This window comes from Mus caroli, chromosome 9, assembly GCF_900094665.2.
Source record: "Mus caroli chromosome 9, CAROLI_EIJ_v1.1, whole genome shotgun sequence".
In the NCBI taxonomy this organism is placed as follows: domain Eukaryota; kingdom Metazoa; phylum Chordata; class Mammalia; order Rodentia; family Muridae; genus Mus; species Mus caroli.
The window spans coordinates 57,802,211-57,823,116 of record NC_034578.1 but is presented as its reverse complement, the minus strand read 5'-3'; the positions used below and the strand labels follow the sequence as shown (position 1 = coordinate 57,823,116).

General features: G+C 42.8%; 1 protein-coding gene across 5 annotated transcripts in view; it reads left to right on the top strand.

Annotated features, from left to right (window-relative positions):
• Positions 1-20,906, top strand: part of Lrrc49 (leucine rich repeat containing 49) — a 110,879-nt gene that overhangs the window by 51,692 nt on the left and 38,281 nt on the right. For all 5 annotated transcript variants that reach the window (XM_029482033.1, XM_021171703.2, XM_021171704.2 and 2 more), the window contains 3 exons: positions 9,699-9,846; positions 15,905-15,988; positions 20,681-20,844. In XM_029482033.1, coding sequence (XP_029337893.1) covers positions 9,699-9,846; positions 15,905-15,988; positions 20,681-20,844 — 396 coding nt within the window. The remainder of the gene's footprint in view (positions 1-9,698; positions 9,847-15,904; positions 15,989-20,680; positions 20,845-20,906) is intronic.

The window sequence follows — 20,906 nt, the reverse complement described above, 5'->3', positions numbered from 1 at the left end:
GGACAGAGGTCACTGTGAAGCGAACACCTGTTAGTGTGAAGATCTGACCTGATCTGACGGGACAGAGGTCACTGTGCACAATGTGATGAGACCTAGTCCACTGCCACCAGCATCCGGGTTCTCCTTGGGACTGTTTTGTCCTTCTCAATATGTGCTTCTTTTTATATCTTTTATTGCTGATTTTTTGGTCTGGCAATTCTTAAGAACTATTTTTTGGGCATCCCACAGTGCATACATTGGTGAGCGTGTGGCTTATGCTGCCTGACTTGGAAGCCTGGAGCTCCTGTTTGATAACCTTCTGGAGAGTCAGCTTTGATTTAGCCGAGACTAAAATTCTGAATGTTTAGGGTTGTTTTTTAATTGAAGAGGGCAGATCTAGAGTAATACTTATTCTAGAACTAGACGATGCATTTTAAAATATCTATTTATGCTATTTTTATATTAAACATAGGTTTTTTTGGACTTATGGGAGAAGCAATCATTTACCTGCAGTGTTTCCCATGTTCTGTTTTGCCCCAGGAGGCCATTATGACTAAGGCATACACCACCTATATGTATGGGGAGGGATTTCAATACAGAGCAGGACCCCAAATTATTAGCCCTAGAATTTATATAGGAGCTGTTCATATATCTGTACCTTATCTACAGAGAAGAAAAAGAAACAGTGGAGAGGGTAGACGAGAGAAGGGAGAGAGACCAACCAGCTTCATCTTCCTAATATAAACACATCCTGAGATGAACAGGCAATCGTCTCCTAGCCTGTTAGTCTTTGGAATGTAAGCGAATGACTCCAGATTTTATTTCTGTTTGGAATGTAAACACATAGCTCTGGGAAATAAATTTCTAGATTATTCTCAAGGTCTCTGTTTAATCGCCCTTTAAAGCCTCCATCCTAGAGAAACATGAAATGGTCACCATCTCTGATCACCTTGTACTTGAGGCCTGGCTTTGAGGACTGGAGTGCTCTAGTGCACAATCTGGTTGTTCAGTGAACTGTCTTCACTCTGTCTAGAGTGCTACTATCTCCCAGTTCCCGGTGGCCTGGAGATGCTCTTGATCCCACGGCCCCTCAACAGTCACATTCTGCTAGGGCTCATGGCACCAGCTCTGCGTGTATGTCCTGGTGCTCAGGCAGATACTCAGAGACCCTCTACAGGCTTCTGGGTCTCCTCGGTATGCCGACCCATCTTCACTACCCACCACCCACATCCTGGGACTCACAGCAGACCCAGAATATGCTGTGTTTCATCCCGCTAGTGAGACCTCTGTTGTCTCTTTGGATCCTCTGCCAAGGGCATCCTGTCGTCTGGAAAGTGTCTCCAGGCAGAAGCCAAGGTGACTGTGACTTTCCTGTGATTTCTCTCTCTCAAAGGGGCACAGCCTCTATACCATGCCTTATTTAACACTTGGATTCTATATTTTCTCTCGATTTACAGCAGATTTTATTGTAATAAAAAGTCTGATATCATTGTGGCTAAAACTGCAATTCTGTCTCTCAGGTTTTCAGACTTCTGATTGGAATCATCTTTCCCATTTGCTTGTCTGTCCCCTCAGGCCAACTGAAAGGCTGGCCTTCTGTCTAAGCCTTTCCTAATAATTGAGATGTGCAATTTAGAAAAGGACTAAAACTACATATACTCTTTAGATTTTTAAACTCTCCCAAGTGTCATATAGCATTCAGAAGGCCCCATACATGTGTCTTCATTACTTTATCTCCCTGTAGAAACGACATCCTACACTGTAGTTAGCTTATCCCACTCTATGTAGAGATCAGCAGGGCTGAGTGAGCTGTCTCTGACAATGCAGGATGGTGCTGTTTGGAAAGAGCGTGTGTTTGTTTATATTGTTCGTGATGGAAACACAAATACTGTGCTGTGTCAATTATGCAGGAACAAACTTCCTGAGAGTCTTTATAGAAGCTGCTAACTTGGGGTTTGATAATCTTAGCCTTTAACTTCTGCTGTAAGTTCTGGATCAATTGAAGAGATACAGGAGTCAGACAAGTGGAGTTCAAACTAGCAGAATGTAATTTTGATATGCATAATCAGGACCCATTTATCTAATTAGTTGGTTAGTTAGTTAGTTGGGTTTTGTTTTGTTTTGTTTTGTTTTGAGATAGAGTCTCTCTACTGAGCCCTGACATATCTTGGCTATGTTGATCAGGCTGGCCTCGAACTCATAGAGGTCTGTCTGCCTCTGCCCCATCCTCAGGAGTGCTGGAATTTAAAGTATGCACCTCTACACCTGGCTTTAAAATCTTTATTTAATGTATTTATGTGTGTGTATGTTTGTGTGTTTGTCTCTGTGTGATCTATGTGAATGCATGTATGTGTGTGTGTGTGTGATCTATTCGAGTGCATGTACATGTGTGTATGTGGAGAGGGTGCACACAAAGGCCATATCAGGGTATCAGATCCTTAAGGGCGAGAGTTACAGGCATTTGTGGGAAATCTGGCTTCTTTGCTGGATGCTGGGATCAGACTTCAGTCCCCATAATTATACAGCAAACACTCCAACCTATCATAGCATCTCTCCAATTCCCCAGCCTCAGGCAATATATCTTCTCAAATGTTTACACCATTGCTGGCAGAGGAGTTGAAAGGTGAGAGCCATTTTTCTGGGGGGAGGGGGGGGCAGAGCTAGAGCTCTGGTACCAGTGGTTCAGAAAAGCAAAGAGAGGAGGGTTTGTGTGCAGTGAGCCCTCCTGTCCCCCAGTCTGCCTCTTTGGGGAGGTCTTCTTGAAAGAACGTGTGCTGGTCATCTTCCCATTGCTGTGATAGAACAGTGGAGACATCTAAGGAGGGCAGGTTTGGTTGACTCATGAGCTCTGGAGTTCCAGAGTCTTTTGCCCAGTTGCTGTTAGGTTGCAATAGCTCAGTTTATCATGCCAGAAGTGCCTTGTGGAAGGAGTCTCACAAGTTCCTGGCAGCTTGGAAGGAGAGGGGAAGGTAGAGATTTGAGCTGGGCACAAAATATACCCTTGGAGGGCACATTCCCAAGGACTGCTTCCTCCAAGTAGACCCTTCCTTCTAAGCACTCCTCCAGTGCCCAATTGAGCTGTGAATTCAGGCCTGAGATCAGAACCCTTGTGACCCAGTCACCTCCCAAAGGCCTCTGAATACCATTGCCTCAGGGACCAGATCTTAACATACCAGCTTCTTCCATAGCATCAAAGAGTCAAACTAAAAAAAAAAAGGCTGTGCATGCAGGGAAGGGATTGTTAGACAGGCTGGTTCTTCACCCTTTTAAAGTGTTTGATTTAGTATTAAGGCTCTACTGTGGTGCTGAAACCTGACCAGTCCAGGAAGGAAAATACTTACCCAGTCTTGCAGAGCACTTGATGTGGTTAAAGAGGGAGGAGCACCATTTTCTTCTTTAAAGACCCTTCCATGCTGGTCTGTCGTAGAGGCACTCGCCTTTAATCCCAGCATTGGAGAAGCAGAGGAAGGCAGATCTCTATGAGTTTAGGCTAGCTTGGTCTACATAGTGAATTCCAGGCTAGTAAAGGCTGTATAGAGAGACTGTCTCAAAACACAAAACAAACAAACACACACACACACACACACACACACACACACACACACATACAAATAAAAGGATCCTTTGCGTGCAAATAAAGAAGGTGAGGGAACTTCTGGATTCTTGCACTGAAGAGAAATCTTAACAGCTTTGTTTATCCTGAGTATGCGATAAGCTATCCCAGTGACCTAATTATAAACTCCAAATATCTGAAAGGATAGTTCAAAGCTTTCAGCTAGTCTCTGGGCACACTGTTTTGGTGTTTAAAAGATATTTTTTATTTTATAAAATTATGTGTATTAGTGGTGTTCAGCTTGAAATTTACATATATGCTGTCATAATTAGCTTCAGTTGTCAGTCACACACACCTGGGAAAAGGGACTCTACACTGAGGCATTACCTCCGTTGGGTTGGCCTGTGTGCTTGTCTATGGGGCATTTTCTTAATTCCTAATTGATGTAAGAAGGGTGAACCCACTGTGCACTGTGCAACCCCTGACCAGGTGGTCCTGAGCTGTATAAGAAAGCAAGCTGAGTAAGCCACTCGGGCTGTGTGCCTCTGCTTCAGCTCCTTCCTTCAGGTTCCCGCCTTGAGTCCTGCTCTGACTTCCCTGGAGTGTGAGCCAAACAAACCCTTTCCTCCACGCATTGCTTTTGGTGGTGACGTTTATCTTAGCAATGGGAAGCAAAGTGGGACATTTGTATATCTTGTGGGAGACCAGACCAATTTACACTTTTCAAGCATATGATGCATTGTTATTAAACATAATCTCCTAAACTCATTCCTTCTAATAGAACTGTAGCATCTGTTGGACCAGAGCTCTGCACTCAGCATTATTCCACTGGCTGATCCTGCTCTAACGTTAGCCTTGTAACCCCTGTTCTGTTCAGTGCTTCTGTAAGGTCAGCTATGTTAGAGTCCACATGTAAGTGAGATCAAATAGATTTATCCCTCTGTCTCTGACGTGTTTTTCTCAGTTCAGTGTCATCTGTTTTATCCCTGTTACAAAGGACAAGATTTCCTTCTGAGGTGGACTGCAATTGTGCTGTGTATTCATACCTCACATCTTCTTTCCTGTGCACGTGCGTGCACGTGCTTATGCACAGTCATGTAAAAATGCACATGTGTACATATGCATGTGTACAGCACAGAGCACCCTCAGATGTTGCTCTTCAGACAGTGTCAACTATACCATATCTCTTTATTCATTCAACTGTCAATGGATGCTAAAGTTGGCCCCATATTGAAACTGTTGTGAATAGTGTACCCATGAGTGTAAGACACAGCATGTCTCTTCATATGTCACTTCATTTCCTTTGGATAGAGAATGGGGTTTCTGGGTCATATCGTAGCTCTGTTAATTTTTTAAGGTGCTCCATACTGTTTTCCATATTGGCCACCCTGACTTACGGTAGCCAAAGGTCCCCTTCCTCCACGTACTCCTTTTCACCATGGTGACCACAATACCTGACAAGAACGGGCCTTCTGAGGGTTTGGGGCCCTGTGGTGAAGAAGGCATGCTCTGAGGTGCTGGTGTGTGTGTGGAGTTGGGTTTGGGGGTGGTGGCCTCTTCACATCTTAGTAGGACCAGGAAGCAAAGAGGAAGGCAAGGACCAGGGGCAGTGTCACCTTGGAAAATATGCCCTAGTGACCTCTGTGTCAGCTGGGCCTAGCCTTCAGAAGCCTCCTAAAATAGCAGCACTGGGTGGGGAACAGGTATTCAGAACACTGGGCACACTTGGGATCAAATCATGACTCCAGTGTCCTCGCCAGCACCTACCGCTAGTGTTTTGAAAGTAGCCATTCCCCAGCCCCACCCCAACCTGTTCTTTCCACGGTGCAGGGCTGGACTGGCCTCCGCACCACCACAGGTCTGCGGTTAGAACAGAGCTAGGGTGGAGAATGAAGTCTGAACAATCCAGTTGACCTGTTTGTTCTTTGTCCATAAAGTCAGTGTTAAAATTAAAAAAAAAAAATTAAGAAGAGAAATGAGTGTCTCCCTATGGATTTATGTCTGGGTTAAGGGAAATGTATGTGACAATAGATAGGGTATTTGTAGAAATGAATAATAAGTATTGTGAAGTTATAGTTAGTATTATTTTTGTATCCTTTGTAAATATAAAGTTGACGGTAATCACAAAATCAGGAAAAAAAAAAAAAAAAAAAAAAAGAAAGTAGCCATTCTAACAAACACGATGAGGTCGTGTTTCTGGCTTCAGTTGGAATTTCTTTGTCTTTTTTTTTTTTCTTTTATGTGCCTGTTGACTGGTTGCATACATGCTTTTGAGACATGTCTATTCAGGTCCTTTTTTTTTTTCATAAAACTTCTCATGTAACGGCTTAAAAATAAATTGGCAGTGTTTGTTGTAGACCTCCAAATCAGAGGCTCATTTTTAACTTTGAGTAACATCTCGTGGGAAGTGCTGGATGAATGTGTTAGCAGGGCAGGGTTTCTGTGCTGTGACCTGGAGCTTACTGGGCAGCTTGCTGTTTTACACATTAGGGGGTTGGCTTCTTTCTCCTAAGTGAGCTCAGGGGGCTTGAGTGTGCTCCCAGTTTTTCATAGAGGGCGAGTCAGGTAAATCTTAAGGATACAGAGGGACGTTCAACTGTGCCCAGTGCTGTGGCCGGGTGTGTCCTCTGCTGAGTCCTTTCCCAGCTCAGTACAATCTCTTCCTTGCCTCTTTTGTTAAAGAACCCATTTTTATCCCAGCCAGTTGATAAGACATTCTTCCTGTAAAACACCAAAGATGGCATTATTGAGCGTGGCAGAGGCTGAATGTATGGCTTTGTTTCCAAACCACAAGTGACAGGCAGGGTGAAGGAAAGCCAGCACCGTGGTGTGTACCAATAGGCCCCTTCACAGCCCTGTCGGGGAGTTTCTGAGGAGTGGAATGTTGGAAGTCTCTGAACCATCAGCAGTCCCCTGACTGGGAAGCTTGTTAGAAGTTCAGGTTGCCAAGCCACATAATAGACCTCCTGGATCACAGTTGCTGTTTCCAGAGATGTGGTGACTCCAGTGCGCAGTTGAGAGGTGCTCTGCAGAGGGTTTCCAGTAAGGGTGTCCTTAATTAGGTTAGGTACCAGTTGGAAGTAATCACCCTGGCCAAGGGCACAGCACACTCAGTCCTGGAACTGAGCGGGTGGTATCAGTTTGTGGAAGGGTTTACTGCAGGGAAGAAGTCTGTTAACAGGGAAAGGGAGCTGGGTGGAAAAGTAACAGTAGCTACACGTGTGAGTGCATAGCTTCATTTTGTGTTCACATTAATGACAGATGGCAGAACCTTCTATTCTCTAGTACTCTGAACTCAACTCCAGCTCCCTCCCTCCCTTCCTCCTTCCGTGGTGTGTGTGTCTGTGTGTGTGTGTGTGTGTGTGATGAGACCCACATCTCCTCCTGTGCTCTACTTCCACCCTCTTTCACCTCCCCAAGCCATCTGTCTGCCTGACCTAAATAGGAAAGGCTCCTGCTTCCTCCTCAGGGCAGAGACTCCTATTCTCCAGTGATGATTAGCATGCTAAGAATGGACACCCATATGTCCCTGCTCAGGTATCACTTCCATTCACTGTGTTCTTGGGAGAGTTGGAGGAGCCTGCTTGCCTCACCCACTGCATTCCATCCTGTTGCTAAGGCACTAATGTGAATTTCTCCCTTTTACAGCTCTGAACTAGCTGTTCAAATACATGTATGTTGGCTCAAGTGAGCCAGACTTTTAACCCTCAGGAGTTAGAGCTCTCTTTACAGATATATATTTGCAGATACAGATTATATAATGCATATATATCAAAGGTTGTAATTCTTTAATAATAATTGTTATAGATTGATAGCCAAGTAACAATTCTCTCCTCCCTCCCCTCCCTTCCCTTTCTATATCTCCCTCCCATTCTTCCCCTCCTTTTCCTCCCCTCCATCCTCTCCCCTCCCTTCCCTCTACCTTCCCTCCCCTCCTCTTCCTTTCCTTCTCCTACTCTCCTCTTCCTTTCTTCTTTCCTGATTTTTTTTTGAGCAGTTGAGATTTTTCAAATACATTTTATTCACCTCTTAAGTTCGTCAATACAAATTCCTGTAATGCTTTTTCCTTTATGTTTTTCATCCTACCAGTTTTACATATTTTGTGGAACTTTCTAGTGATTTCATGTTTGTTGTATGAATGACTGTGTGCCTCTGAGTGTGAGTATGTGTGAGAATATGTGTGTGAGTGTGAATGTGTGAGAGAGGGTGTATGTGAGTATGTGAGTGTGAATGTGTGAGAGAGGGTGTGTGTGAGTGTGTGAGTGTGAATGTGTGAGAGAGGGAGTGTGTGAGTGTGTATGTGAGTGTTGAGGGTATGGAGCTGCTGGAGCTGGCACTGAGGGACAGTATCTGGCTCTCCCCCTCCTAGAGTCTCTGATGTTTGAGTTGCAGATGTAGATCAGCCAGCTCCCCAGGTCTACTTATACTTCAAGCCATCATTAGATTTAAATTTGTCAACCTCCATTTTCTCCTATTTTAATGCCTTCCTGTAATTATCCTGACATGTCGCAAATGTTTTGGCATACACTCAGATCCTGAAATCATCTTACAGGTCACTAAAGATCGACCCTGAGGTGAACTAACATCAGGATGATTTGATTTGAACCGTTTGACTATGGCAATAAGGAGGAGGGAAGCTTACCGTCCCTGTCACGTGGTGGTTTTCCATAGCACACTTTTCTGTGTCCTGTCGTCATAGAGCTGTGGTTTGAACATAAATCCTGAACAAGCAGTCTTCAGCATGAGGGTCTGCAGTGGTTGAGTCTTGCTGACCTCTGGTGTAAATGAATTCCTCAGAGTTTTTTTTAGGAGTTGTATTATGATTATTCCCATCTTCAAAAAAATAAATCAAAATACCAGTGTGTAGTTTTCTAGATATCAAAAGATGATTTCTACCTCCCCTATATAAGGGCCAGTACCTAGAGTCTAGCATAATACTGAGGGCAGGGCTTGAGGATCCACACCAGCCTGTTAAGGACTGCTTTGTACAGTTGAGCAGGGGTGACTGGGAACCTGTGGTTCCATTAACCACACAGTTTATGTGGGGAGGGAGTCCTGTGCCCTCATTCACAGTGTTTGATGCGGGAGAAAGGGATGGATGCTCCTGGCAGATGGGGCACAGTGACCACACAGGGGGTTTCCATGTCACTTAGAACCTAATAACTATAATCTAGGTGCTGGTGACAGCATTAGGAAGCCTTTGTAGATAGAAAGTCCAATTAAGCCGAGGCATATTTTTCCATGACATGTTCTTGTGAAGGGAGATTTGACCAGGACAGGCAAGATCCATGATGGTCCACAGGGTCCCTGCACACTCACAAGTGGAATTGATGCTGGGAGTGAGACATGGGAGAATAGCTTACAGGCGACAGAGGCAGCCCTACTATAGGCTGGGTCTTCAGTGTCTGTGGGAGTGTGGACTCACACATATTTGGAGTCTAGTAGTTGAAGACAGTTACTTATGTATGACCTAATTAGGTACATTAGTGTCACATTTCCATGGAAAGAAAGACTACATATTCCTGTCAGGGACACATGTCATTCACAGAGTGAACTATGATGTGTTTAAAATCACTACAAAGCTGCATTACAGAGACTTACCCTGAAGTCACAGTATTTGAGGCAGTGGGGCAGTGGTAAAAGTGTACACACATTTATCAGTGGAACCAAGAACATGTCAGAATACACACACAGATACAATCAGATGGACTTCAACCAAGAAAGCAGGCAGGTCATCAGTGTGCGGAGATGTGAATTTGGACCTTCCATTAAATTAACTCAAAATGCGTTGCGAGCCTAAATGTAAAATTCTCAAAACTGTAAATTGTAGAAGAAAACCCAGACAGCCTTCACAGGTGTATTTAACTAACTGTAGAGAGACATTGGAAAGAAGGGAGTACATGGGGACTCTGTATAGCTTCTCAATTTTTCTGTAGGTCTAAATTATTCCTTAAAGGGTCTGTTGAACATGTTATATGTAGTGGCACATGCCTGTAGTCCTAGCATGAGTGGCTGAGGATCACTGTCTACCTAGTAAGTAAGTTCCATGACAATTAGGGTTACATAGGGTTACACTGTCTCAAAACACCAAACCAAAATCTTATTTTAAAAACCGGAAATATTACTTGAAAGGTCTCAGAATAATGTGGTGGCATCTTTTCTGCAGCTTTGAAAGTGTTTCCTGCCTTGCCGAGTCAACTTCCCTCTCGGACATCACCTTTGATGGCAACCCAATAGCTCAAGAGTCATGGTACAAACACACAGTCCTTCAGAATATGATGCAGCTGCGCCAGCTAGACATGAAGAGAATCACGGTGAGTGCTCTTCTGTGCATCTGCCTGCTCCCCTAAGTGAGTGTGCCTCCCAAGGACCCTCCCTGCTCCCCTGGCCTTCTGTGTACCTTGCTGCTTCCTTGCATGTGGCTTAGGAAATTGGGGTTCCAGTTGCATGAGTGCTTGTTCATTTTAACTAATTAGGAAACTATGGGTTATTGTGATTATAAACTTCATAATTTTAAGTGCAGGATTGTTTTTTAATCTATTACCCACATCCAGTTTCATCAAATAAAGCTTTAAAATTTTTAGGCTTATATTTAAGTCAAACTCCATATTTTTAAAATTCTTGTTCAATATTTAGCTAGTAATTTATTTTGAAAGGAGAAAACAGAGCTTCCAAGTGAGAGCTTTGTTTAGTGTTGTGGTTGCTGTCATTGCTGCTTATGAAGATATTGTGATCTCCTAATGCAGCCTTTTCTATTCATTCTGTCTCTGGTTGTATCTTCTATAGTGAGACATTTTGATGTGGCCACTGCTGTAAGAAAACCTGCATATGATTCTCCAGTGTTCAGGGTGTATCAACATGGCACTGGCTCTAAGAAATTCTGTAGTAATGAGACCTGCTGCCTCTCTTTCATGACATTTCACATTTATTGGAGTATTTGCTTTCTCAGGAAATATGCAGGGGATAATCTCAGTGTGGTCATCTCTGTCCTTAAAAATACTATTAAACCTCTACTTGCGTCCCCTCTCATAAACCATGATTTAGTGTGGGTTCTCCAAGCAGGTTTACTCGATTGCCCCATGAATGACTCTTTGGATGTCAGCTTCCCAAAAAATGGAAGTGTGTGTCATTTCCATTGATATGTAGTGACACTGTGGGCATCCCGAGTAGTAGCTAACAGCTAAACATGTAGATGACTTCATGAGTACCATGGGTCCTGGTTTCCTCATGCTCTGCTCACAGGATGGGACAGTGCTTTGTCCTCTCTGCTTGCTCAGACATTTGCGTTAGCAGTGATTTGTATTTTAGGGATGTCTCTTTCCCTTATCTCCATGTCTTTTAAAATTGAGCATCCTTGATAGTTCTGATTACCCTTCTTGCTGAAAATGATGCAGAAAAGATGTACGGCTCGTCCACTAAGTAGTTGAGTGTGTGCTAGCACTGTTGGACACCAGACCTCTGTCTTAGCAATATACAGTGGCTAGAGAAAGCAGTCACCCCTTCCCTTTCTGATGCAAACAGGCACTCTACAGATGCCCCTCCCCCCTCCTGTGCAGCAGGGTGGAGTTGGATTTACTAAGCTCCAGTAACGACTTTTATTAATTCTGGGAATTTTTTCTAAATTTCATATGTAATAAAGGACAATGCATGCCTTGTCACAAAAGGGAAGAATATAAAATCCTCAGCTGTGGCAGCTTGAGGTTTACTGAGGAACTAGAGCCTGGGTTTTCAGGCTCACTGGGAGGCAGCATCAATTCACCGAGCATCATTCCTTTCAGGCAAAATGAATTCTCTGAACCATTTCCTGTTGACATGATACCTGTCCATGTTTGTGGGACGTAGTTCCAGTGTGTGCATATAACACAGCAGTCAAAGCAGGCTGGTTGTTAGCATTATTAGATTATTATAAAGTAGTAGACACTAATAGTATTATTAATATCTATCCCTCTCGGAGATAGGTATTGACCATAACTTTGTATTTGAGCAAAGCATTTGGATAGGTTTGTTGCTGTCATTTTGAGCTAAGCTGGGTGCCTGGGTGCTCGATTCACATCCACCACAGGACACAGAGGAGCTGATTGATGTCAGCCTCGAGAAGTCTCCACTGATAAAGCACGGGACTTCCCCACACCCCGTTGGATTGACCATTAATGTCTAGATAAGAGAATATTGATTTTACCCTGATGAAGGTTATAGGGATAGCAACTGGAGAGGTTAGAGTGGTGATCTGTAGGGTGATTAGTCAGGATCCAGAAGCTCAACAGCATAAGACAGGGTTTGGAAACAGCGCCCGGAGCAAATCCACCCCAGGCCGTGCTCATTGGCTGCCAAGCAAAGCAGAGTGTTTAACAGTTTTAAAGTGTTACTTAGAATAAAAGAAAGCGAAGAAAGATTTGAGAACAAAATCATATGTGGCTCACAAAGCCTAAATATGGAATGTGTGTGTGCGTGTGTATGTGTGCCTTCCCTGTTTGATCCATATGTGGGGTGTTAGGGAAATCTAATACAGTAGAGGCTTTTTTAAAAAAAAAATAATTATTTTATTTATTTACATTTCAAATGTCCCCCTTCCTGGTCTCCCCTTCATGAACCCCCAACCTCCTCCCCTCTCCCCTTTGCCTTCACTCACCCACTCCAGCCTCACCCCTCTAGCATCCCCCTTCTCTGGGGCATCAAGCCTCCATAGGACCAAGTGTATCCCCTCCCACTGATGCCAGATAAGGCAGTCCTCTACTACATATGTTTCAGGAGCCACAAACCGGTGCTGATCTAACTGGTGGTCTGCATGTAGAAGAATGCAAATTATCCATTTTTATCTCCTTTTTATATTTTTATTTTTAACGTTTTGTGTGTTTAGAGATGTATTATGTGGATTGCACAATGCATGCATGTGTTGTTTTATTTTACATTTATTTGTTTGTGTGTACAAGTGTTTTGCCTGTATGTATCTATTTGCACCACATGCGTGCTTAGTCTTCACAGAGCCCAGAAGAAAGGGTTGGATCCCCTGGGAATTACAGACAGTTATGTGGATGCTGGAGTTAAACCCAGGACCCCTGGAAGACTAGCTTATACTCTTAATCACCAGACTGTCTCTCTAGTCCCTGTAGTTTTATTTATTTTATTTGTCATTGTTGTTTTGAGACAGGGTCTTTCTATGTATCCCTGGATAGCCTAGAAATCTCTATGAAGACCAGGCTGGCCTCCAATTCACAAAGATCTGCCTGCCGTGTGCTGGGTGAGATGTGCACGCCAATGTTGGCCCAGTTCTGTGTCTTTTACAGAAAAGTTTTGATGACCTTTTTTTCTAGCAAAATGAGAAGAATCTAAGAAGGTAAAACAGTAGATCATTTGAAAAAATATTTGACTTTCCAGCAGCAGCAGCAGCTGCAGCAGACCGAAGAATCCCTATACACATTAACAATGTCTCCTCATGGGCTGGAGAGCTGACTCAGCGGCTGAGAGCACTGACTGCTCTTCCAGAAGTCCTGAGTTCAATTCCCAGCAACCACATGGTAGCTCACAACCATCTGTAATGGGATCCAATGCCCTCTTCTGGTGTGTCTGAAGACAGCTACAGTGTAGTCACATATAATACAATAAATAAATCTTTTTTAAAAATATATATGCTTAAAAAAAAAGAATATAACAGCAAGCAGACTGAAAGATCCCTGGGAGTGGGGAATGGAGATGAGTATGAGCCATGTGTGTGGAAAACATTGCACAAAATTGAGTGAGTTATGAAATGATAGCCAATATGGCTTCAAACTATAGTCATTTGTAGAAACAAAGAATCAGGAAATAGAAATAATCTCCCAATTTTTTTCTTCAATGGTCTGATTACTCAACTGTTGTTTTTAGGGTATTGATATATGTGATTTGTGTGTGTGTGTGTGTGTGTGTGTGTGTGCATGCATGCATGTGCAGGCACACTAACTAAAGTCAGAAAAAATGTCTAAATCTCTTAGTTCAGATTAGTCCCTTCTTTGCTACATAAAGGATGGATGTGGCTTTCATCCAGATCTGAGCTGGGCTCTTGGAGACGCCAGAAGTAGTCCTGGCTTTCCCTTTCCTTCTTGCCAACCGATTCACGGCCCATCTTCACAATTAGAGATTGGGGGGGGGGTTATTTGTAAAGTTAGCTGTTTAGTAATTGTATGTGCTAAAATATAATCACAAAATGCAAATATATATACATACATACGTACAGTACATACATACATATCCTTAAAACCTTCAATGCTTAAATGGATTTGGTATAAATCCAGTTTTCCAGGGTTTAGAATTCCTTTTAAAGTCCCACTGCCTTTAGTAGACGCCCATTCTCTCTGACAGTCAGATGAGGTCATCTCTGAGGCATGTGCCCTACGTGATCCACGCACGTCCGTAGCCCTTGCAGTAACTGATGTTTCTAGTTTGTGTCTTCTAGATGAGGCCACTGGGGTGTCGTGTCTTTCTGCTGCCTCAGAATCTGCCCAGAAGAGTTCGTTCATGGCCATGATCTCAGCAGTGGCCCCAGTGCAGGCTGGGTGGGTTTTAAGGTTAACTGGAAAGGCAGGTGGGTGAACAGCCACCTCAGCAGAGAGGTGTAAACATCCATTGTGTTCCATGGCTCTAAAATGCACACAATCCGTGAAATCACAGGCATAATATTGTTTTCCTTTTCTAGAAAGATAGGGAATATTTTTCATTTAGATGACCTCTAACAGTGAATAGTGGTCAGCACTCAGCAGTGTTAGTAAATGAACTAAAATGGCTAATATCTGGCCTAGTTACTAAACCAGCTATTTTGTGAGGCTAGGAAGCAAAGCTCTGAAATTTTAATTTCTCCTTTTTTACTTATACTGTAAAAAAAAATTACTTTAAAATTACCAAAAATCACATTGAATTTCCACTCCCTTTAAAACAACTTGGTCGTATGACAAAAACTGCTAGGTTCTGAGCTTTTTTTTTTTTTTGTCTCTCTAAAATTAGAAAAGCAAACTAAAATAAGCCTCTATTTAAACAGCAGCAACATTACAGGGTACCCTTCCAGCGAGCCTGTCTCTGGCCGGCTTTTGTCACTGATTGTGTGCTTCACTGTGAGCCAGTGCCGTTCAGAGCTTTCCTTCTTTATTTCTTCAGATTTCTTTTTTCTCTCCCTTCCCTCCCTCTCTTCCTTTCATCCTCTTCTTCCTTTTTCCACGGGAAGTTCATTTGTGTCATTACTATGCTGTGTTTATTCTCTGGCTCTGTACTATGACTTAAAGTTAGGTGTGGCAATGCCTCCTGCACTGTTGCTTTTGGGTTTTGTTTTGTGTTTGTTGTTGTTGTTGTTGTTTGTTTTTGTACATACTGAACTTTAAGATTATTGTTTTTTTATTTCTGTGAATAATGTCCCTAGAATTTTGGCTGGGATTGCATTAAGTCTGTAGATTACGTTTGGTAGGGTGGCCATTCTGAGGATATTCTTTCTGATCCATGAGCATGGGCGTGGGGAGGTTGCCCCACCTCCCAGTCCTTTCCCCTGTTTCTTTTGAGGGTAGTATAAATGGGATTGTTTCCCTGGGGTTTTTTTTTTCATTATTTTTGGCAATGGCATATAGACAGGCCACTCACTTTGTATATTAATTTTTTTATCCGGCACTTTGGTAAAGGTATTTATTAGTTCCCCTCTGGAGTCTTTACAATCTTGGAAGTATAGGACCATACTAGAGATGCTCTGACTTCTCCCTTTCCTGTCTGTATCTGTATGATTTGCCTCTTGTCTAACTGCTCTAGCTTAGACTTCTAGCACTCTAGAGTAAGACTAGTGGACACCCACTTCCTGTTCCTGATTTCAGTGGGAAAGCTTGTAGGCAGTTCTCTACATATTATAGTATTGTCTGCAGGCTAGTTGTGTATAGTCTTTATCTTGTTGAGATGTGGTCTTTCTATTCTAACTTTCTTTACCTATCAAATTGAATGGTCCATCTTTCTGTCTTTCAGTTCATTTTTGTAATATGTAGTATTTATTGATTTTTATGTATTGAGCCATCTCTGCATCTCTGAAATAAAGCTATCTTGACTGTGGTGAAAAATCTTTCTGATATGTCCTGGATTCTTTCCACAAGCCCTCCCCCCCCATCTTTATTGAGGTATAATTGACAAATATCTGGATCCCCCTTTCTTTTTCTTATTGTTTTCTTTCTTGTATTAATTAGCTGATTTAGTTCATCTACAGAATAGGTGTGGACTTAGAAATACACAATTCTTTTTAGAATTAAGAATTGAGAAGAAAGTATAAAGAAAATACCAACCTTCCTTCCAGGGCCTCTTTTCTGTTAATACAACACCTCATTGCAACATGGCTAACTCCTCAGGATAATTTCTCTAAAAAACTTTTGTTTCTAGGAAGAAGAAAGACGTGTGGCATCTGTTGTGGCCAAAAAAGAGGAGGAGAAGAAGAGGGAGAGTCACAAGCAGTCCTTGCTGAAGGTACATCCTTCAGTGAGGCCTCCACTTGCTCAGGAGGACACCTCGACGCTGGCCAGCACACAGAAACATGGCTTTCAAAACTAAGTCTGTGTTTTGTAAGCAAGCACTCCTGGAAACTCTCATGGGTTACTACGGTGACTAGACCTACACAGAGGTGCTCTGAAATACAAGATGTGCAAGATGGGCATTGTAGAAGAAAGGGTTTGGCAGCAATAGAAAGGGAAGTAGAGCGTTTTCCACGCCAGCATGGCTTTTCGTGATTGCCTGGCATTAGCATACCACTTTGGATAGCTTTTGACAGCCATCTTTACTGATATGCTTTTATGAGCATTGCTGTGAGGTTTTAATGACAACTATTAAAACCTAAAGTGTTTCTTAATTAGCTCCTTTGATACAGAAATGGGGAGAATCTTGAAGAATTCAGAAATGAAAATTTATTTATTTTAAAGTATTTCTAGATGATCAAGCATACCTGATATCAACTTCCATGAGTAGTGATTTCTCTTAAAATACTTGATGTTACCACCACAGAGTTTGATAAAGCCAGGTTAGAATGGTTAGCTTTAGCAGTGTCACACAGGGTAGTGGGACTGTTGTCCTGATCAGTACTCCTTGTCTTATGTAGCTGCTTTTCTCTTTAAAGTGACATGAAAAACTCAGTGGCCAGGAAGGGCACAGTTATGTGTATGGACTTTACTTAGTTCCCCACGGTGGCTGTGTTCTGTGGGAGGGATCCAGGCTCCACAAGGACATGCTGTAGACTGTTCTAGGCTATGGAAATGATTCCTAAATTAACATCAAAACCTGTCCCCACCACCTTGCATTTCAAGACAACAGATTTGAAAGTAAAAAATAACTTGAGTTAATGCCAACTGCACATGATTCTCTTCCTTTCTGTTCCCGCTGACCCCAAATACTCCCTAGCTCTTTGTGGTTCTCCCTGATTCCATTGTCCATGTGCCTAAACCCTCTCTTGACACAGATGCCTCTTCACTCATTGCCTAAGAGGATTTTAATTTTCTTATGTTGGACTACTCCTAAGAGTTTATCAAAAGTACATTTTTAATACTTTGCTTATAAAAATATAGCTGTAGTAGTAGTTTTGAACATTTATAAGAGTAGGATTTGCCCTTGCCAGGCCACACTGTGGGCAAGCCTTCCCAAATTGCTCATGGCGGGGACACGGCCTTCTGCGTCACACTGTTGCTGCTGTCCAGCTCCTGTGTGAGTGACTTAGTGATGATCTGAGACACGTGTGTACATTCATAGAGTAAAGATGAGGCCTGCTGAACCCTCCTGTGCGATTGACCCAGAGCATGGCAAGGAAGAATGAGCGCCGTAGTCTTGTTGATGATTTAGCTAGGCATCTGCCAACCTGCCCATGTGAACAGAACATACATGGGGGCCAGGCACAGGGTCAACTTGACTTTCTGTGCAACTGAAACTTTATCTCAGTATTACCACCCCCATCCTCTAATTCAGCTGCTTCTTACCATTATATACGCCATGGGTTTTAGTGAACATTTAAAGGAGTGTTTGGAAAGTTCAGTGACAACTTTAGAGAATAGCAGTTTGTTTGAAGTCTTGGAGCTCCAATTGATTATGAACTTTAGGTTTTTGTTTTGATAAGAGAAGTGTTGGCATCAGCAGGCCCAGATTTAGCCATTGCTGAGAGCTGAAGCCACATCAGAACAGAGCTTCAGCATGTCTCAGGCTGCATCCCTGCAGACGCAATTACTGATCCTGGAGATGCTGGAAGCTGCGTGGGAGGGAGCCATGACACACAAAGCCTGTGTCTGCAGCCGCATCCTCATGTCTTCCCGGCTCACCTGCCACCTTTGAGATGATCACTGTGACATAGACGGATGAGGTCCTGCCTGGACAGTGACGAGTAGACTCAACTGGAAGAACATGAACTTCACCCCCAGATAGTTTCCACTTCTACATACACTTGGCAATTGGCAGCCACCTAAGCAATGATAGGCATGAATACAGCTGACCTGTCAAAGCATCCATGATCTCCGAGAACAGAGCACACTTGGGTACCCTTTAGTCTTGCAGAGACATAATCCAGATCCTTTCTTCTTGCTCCACAGGCATCTTGAGCCCCCAGATGGCTCTGCCCAACCAGGGATGCCCACCTGACTGCAGGATAGACTCCTGACTTTCTGTACCCTTTTCCTTCTCCAGACCCCAACAAAATTACCTGCTCACTTAGTCAGCCTAGTGCCAGACTGCTTTCAATAACCTATGGAAAGGAAGCCCCGCTTGGTGTGGGCATGAGAACGTGTTTTTATGTTCAGAGACCACCTTGTTATACATTTGTAAACATATGCAATGGTGGAAACATGTTCTATGACTTTTTCTAAACACTGCTATCTCTCTCATTGTGATCTTTTTCCTGCCAGCTAGGAAGCCAAATATGTGCAGCCTGTGGTCTTACCACTAGGTAGAAATAACTGCATTGTTTAGATTGGGAGTTGGGTTGGCATAGCCATCAGCAAATAACTGAAATAGAATTTCATATGGTAAGGTTTTTTTTTTTTAATTCTAGATTTTGGTAATAGTGTTGTATTGTAGTATAGCAGGATTTCAATTGCTCTGTGCAAGAACATTATGTACAAAATGCCAGTCATTTCAGAAACACATGCACAGTATTTACAGTGCTCTTAAATGCATAGACACTTGAAATAACAAACTGCAGAACAAAGAACTCAGGCCCCAAACATTTCTAAACTTAGAAATTGAATTTCGAAAAGGTTAGTTCCATTAAACAAGCCATCACTTGTGGTTTCCATCCAGTGTCACACACATTTGCCAAACTCTTCGGTAAACAAATGTAGAAGTACAGTGGGAAACACTTGCTTTCCTTTATACAGGTGCAGAAGGATGGGAGGAAAGTCCCCTATCCCCTTCCCCTTTCCTTTTCCAGAGCAGACTCCTGGAGAGCTGTTAGTGGCTCACTTTGTAGATGTCTTTTAAGGGCAGATTTTGAATGAAAGAGAAAAAAGGATCTATTTTCAGCATTCTGATCTAACTAAGATGACATTTTTAAATATTAGCTTTTGAGACCAGTAAGACTGCTAAGTAAATTCAGGCTTTTGCTACCAATCCTGACAACCTGAGTTCAGGCCCAAGAACTCACATGCTAGAAAGTAAGAACTGGCCTTGTGCAAGTTGTTCTCTGACCTCCACACATGTGACTTATGATTCACCGCATATACACACATACACACGTACATGCACACGTACACACACTCATATATATATATATATATATATATATATATATATACACACACACACACACACACACACACACACACACACACCACATACGCACACGCACACACATATGCACACACACCACATATATACACACTACAAAAATGTAAGGAAAATAAGGGCTTCAGAGATGGCTCATCAGTTAATACTAGCTACTCCTACAAAGGACACTGGTTCAGTTCCCAGCATCCACATGGCAGTTCACAACTGCCTGTAACACTACTTCCTGGGGATCTGACATCCTCTTCTGGACTCCATGGACACTGCATCCATGCAGTGCAGACATACATGCAGGCAAGACATTCATACACATAAAATAGATAAATCTTTTAAAAATAAAATAAAACTAAAGTATTACCCTTTACTAATGGTGATAGTACAGAATAGGCCTCCTTCACCCTGTCACTATAGCTGATGGATATAGACTAGAGACATGTTAACGGAGCATAGCTTCTTCTGCTTCAGTCTCCTTTTCTCAGCAGGGTTTCTATGAAACAGTTGAGTTTCAAGACCACAGGTCAGTGGGTCTCAGTGTATGAGCCATGCTGGAGCCCGTTAGAGGGGCAGACTCCCGAGCCCTCCAAGTACTGGCTCCAAGTACCGGGTTCAGCGTCTGTAAAACCCTCCAGGCTAGCTGAGGCACCCTAGCTTGTGAACCACCACCTAAAACATCCATTGCTTTAATTAACTCTTCCTTCTTGTTCTTCTAGAATGATAATAGTTGCCAAGAAAATTATTTTACTCCACAACTTCTTCTAGTAGCCTAGATAATATTGTTTGCACCTGAAATGTCATGATTTATACCATGAGGGCTGGAGAGATGGCTCAGCAGCTAGAGGCACTTGCTGCTCCTACAGGGGACCTGAGTGTAGTCCCTAGCAACCAAGTTTCATGGTTCAGTCACTTGTAACTCCAGTCCTGGAATCTGATGCTCTCTTCTGGCCTCCCTGGGCACCTACACACATACATTCATGTAAATAGAAATACTTTTAAATTTTTCAAGTATTTCAAATATTTGTATAAATATTTTCAAAACCTAGTTATACCATGAACTATGAAACACTGCTCAGTCCCTACCCTTTCTCCCCCAGTTATTGAGTAAAAAAATGAAAGTATTTTCTTCTTGCTTTGTTTAAAGGCATATGACTCTGCCAAGTCAGAGTTTCAGTTAGTGAAATAAATATATAGCTCACTGTTGAGAACAAGAAGTGTTCGTCGTGTAGATAACTTTTCATCAGGCTGGCATTGTTGTTAGGAAATGTGATCACGAGGTGAGCACAGGCTCGTGGGTTTGCTTCAGAAGCTGTGTTGGTTGTTTGCCTGACAGGAATTCCCTCTCAGAAAGTAAGAGAAGCTTTTCTCTGCTAAGTATGCACCATATAACCATCGTTCATTAACTTCCCGTAGGAGAAGAAAAGGTTAACCATTAACAATGTCGCTCGAAAGTGGGACTTGCAGCAGCGAGTAGCCAACATTGCCAGCACTCAGGACAGAAAGGACTCGGACTCGCCCGCTCAGGAATCCTGTCAGCTCGACGGAGGCAACACCTCTGCGTTTCCAGAGGAAGCAGGGTACGAGACGGTACACTCTCACCACTAGCATTTCCAGAATTGAATTTAACATGGAGATGGGA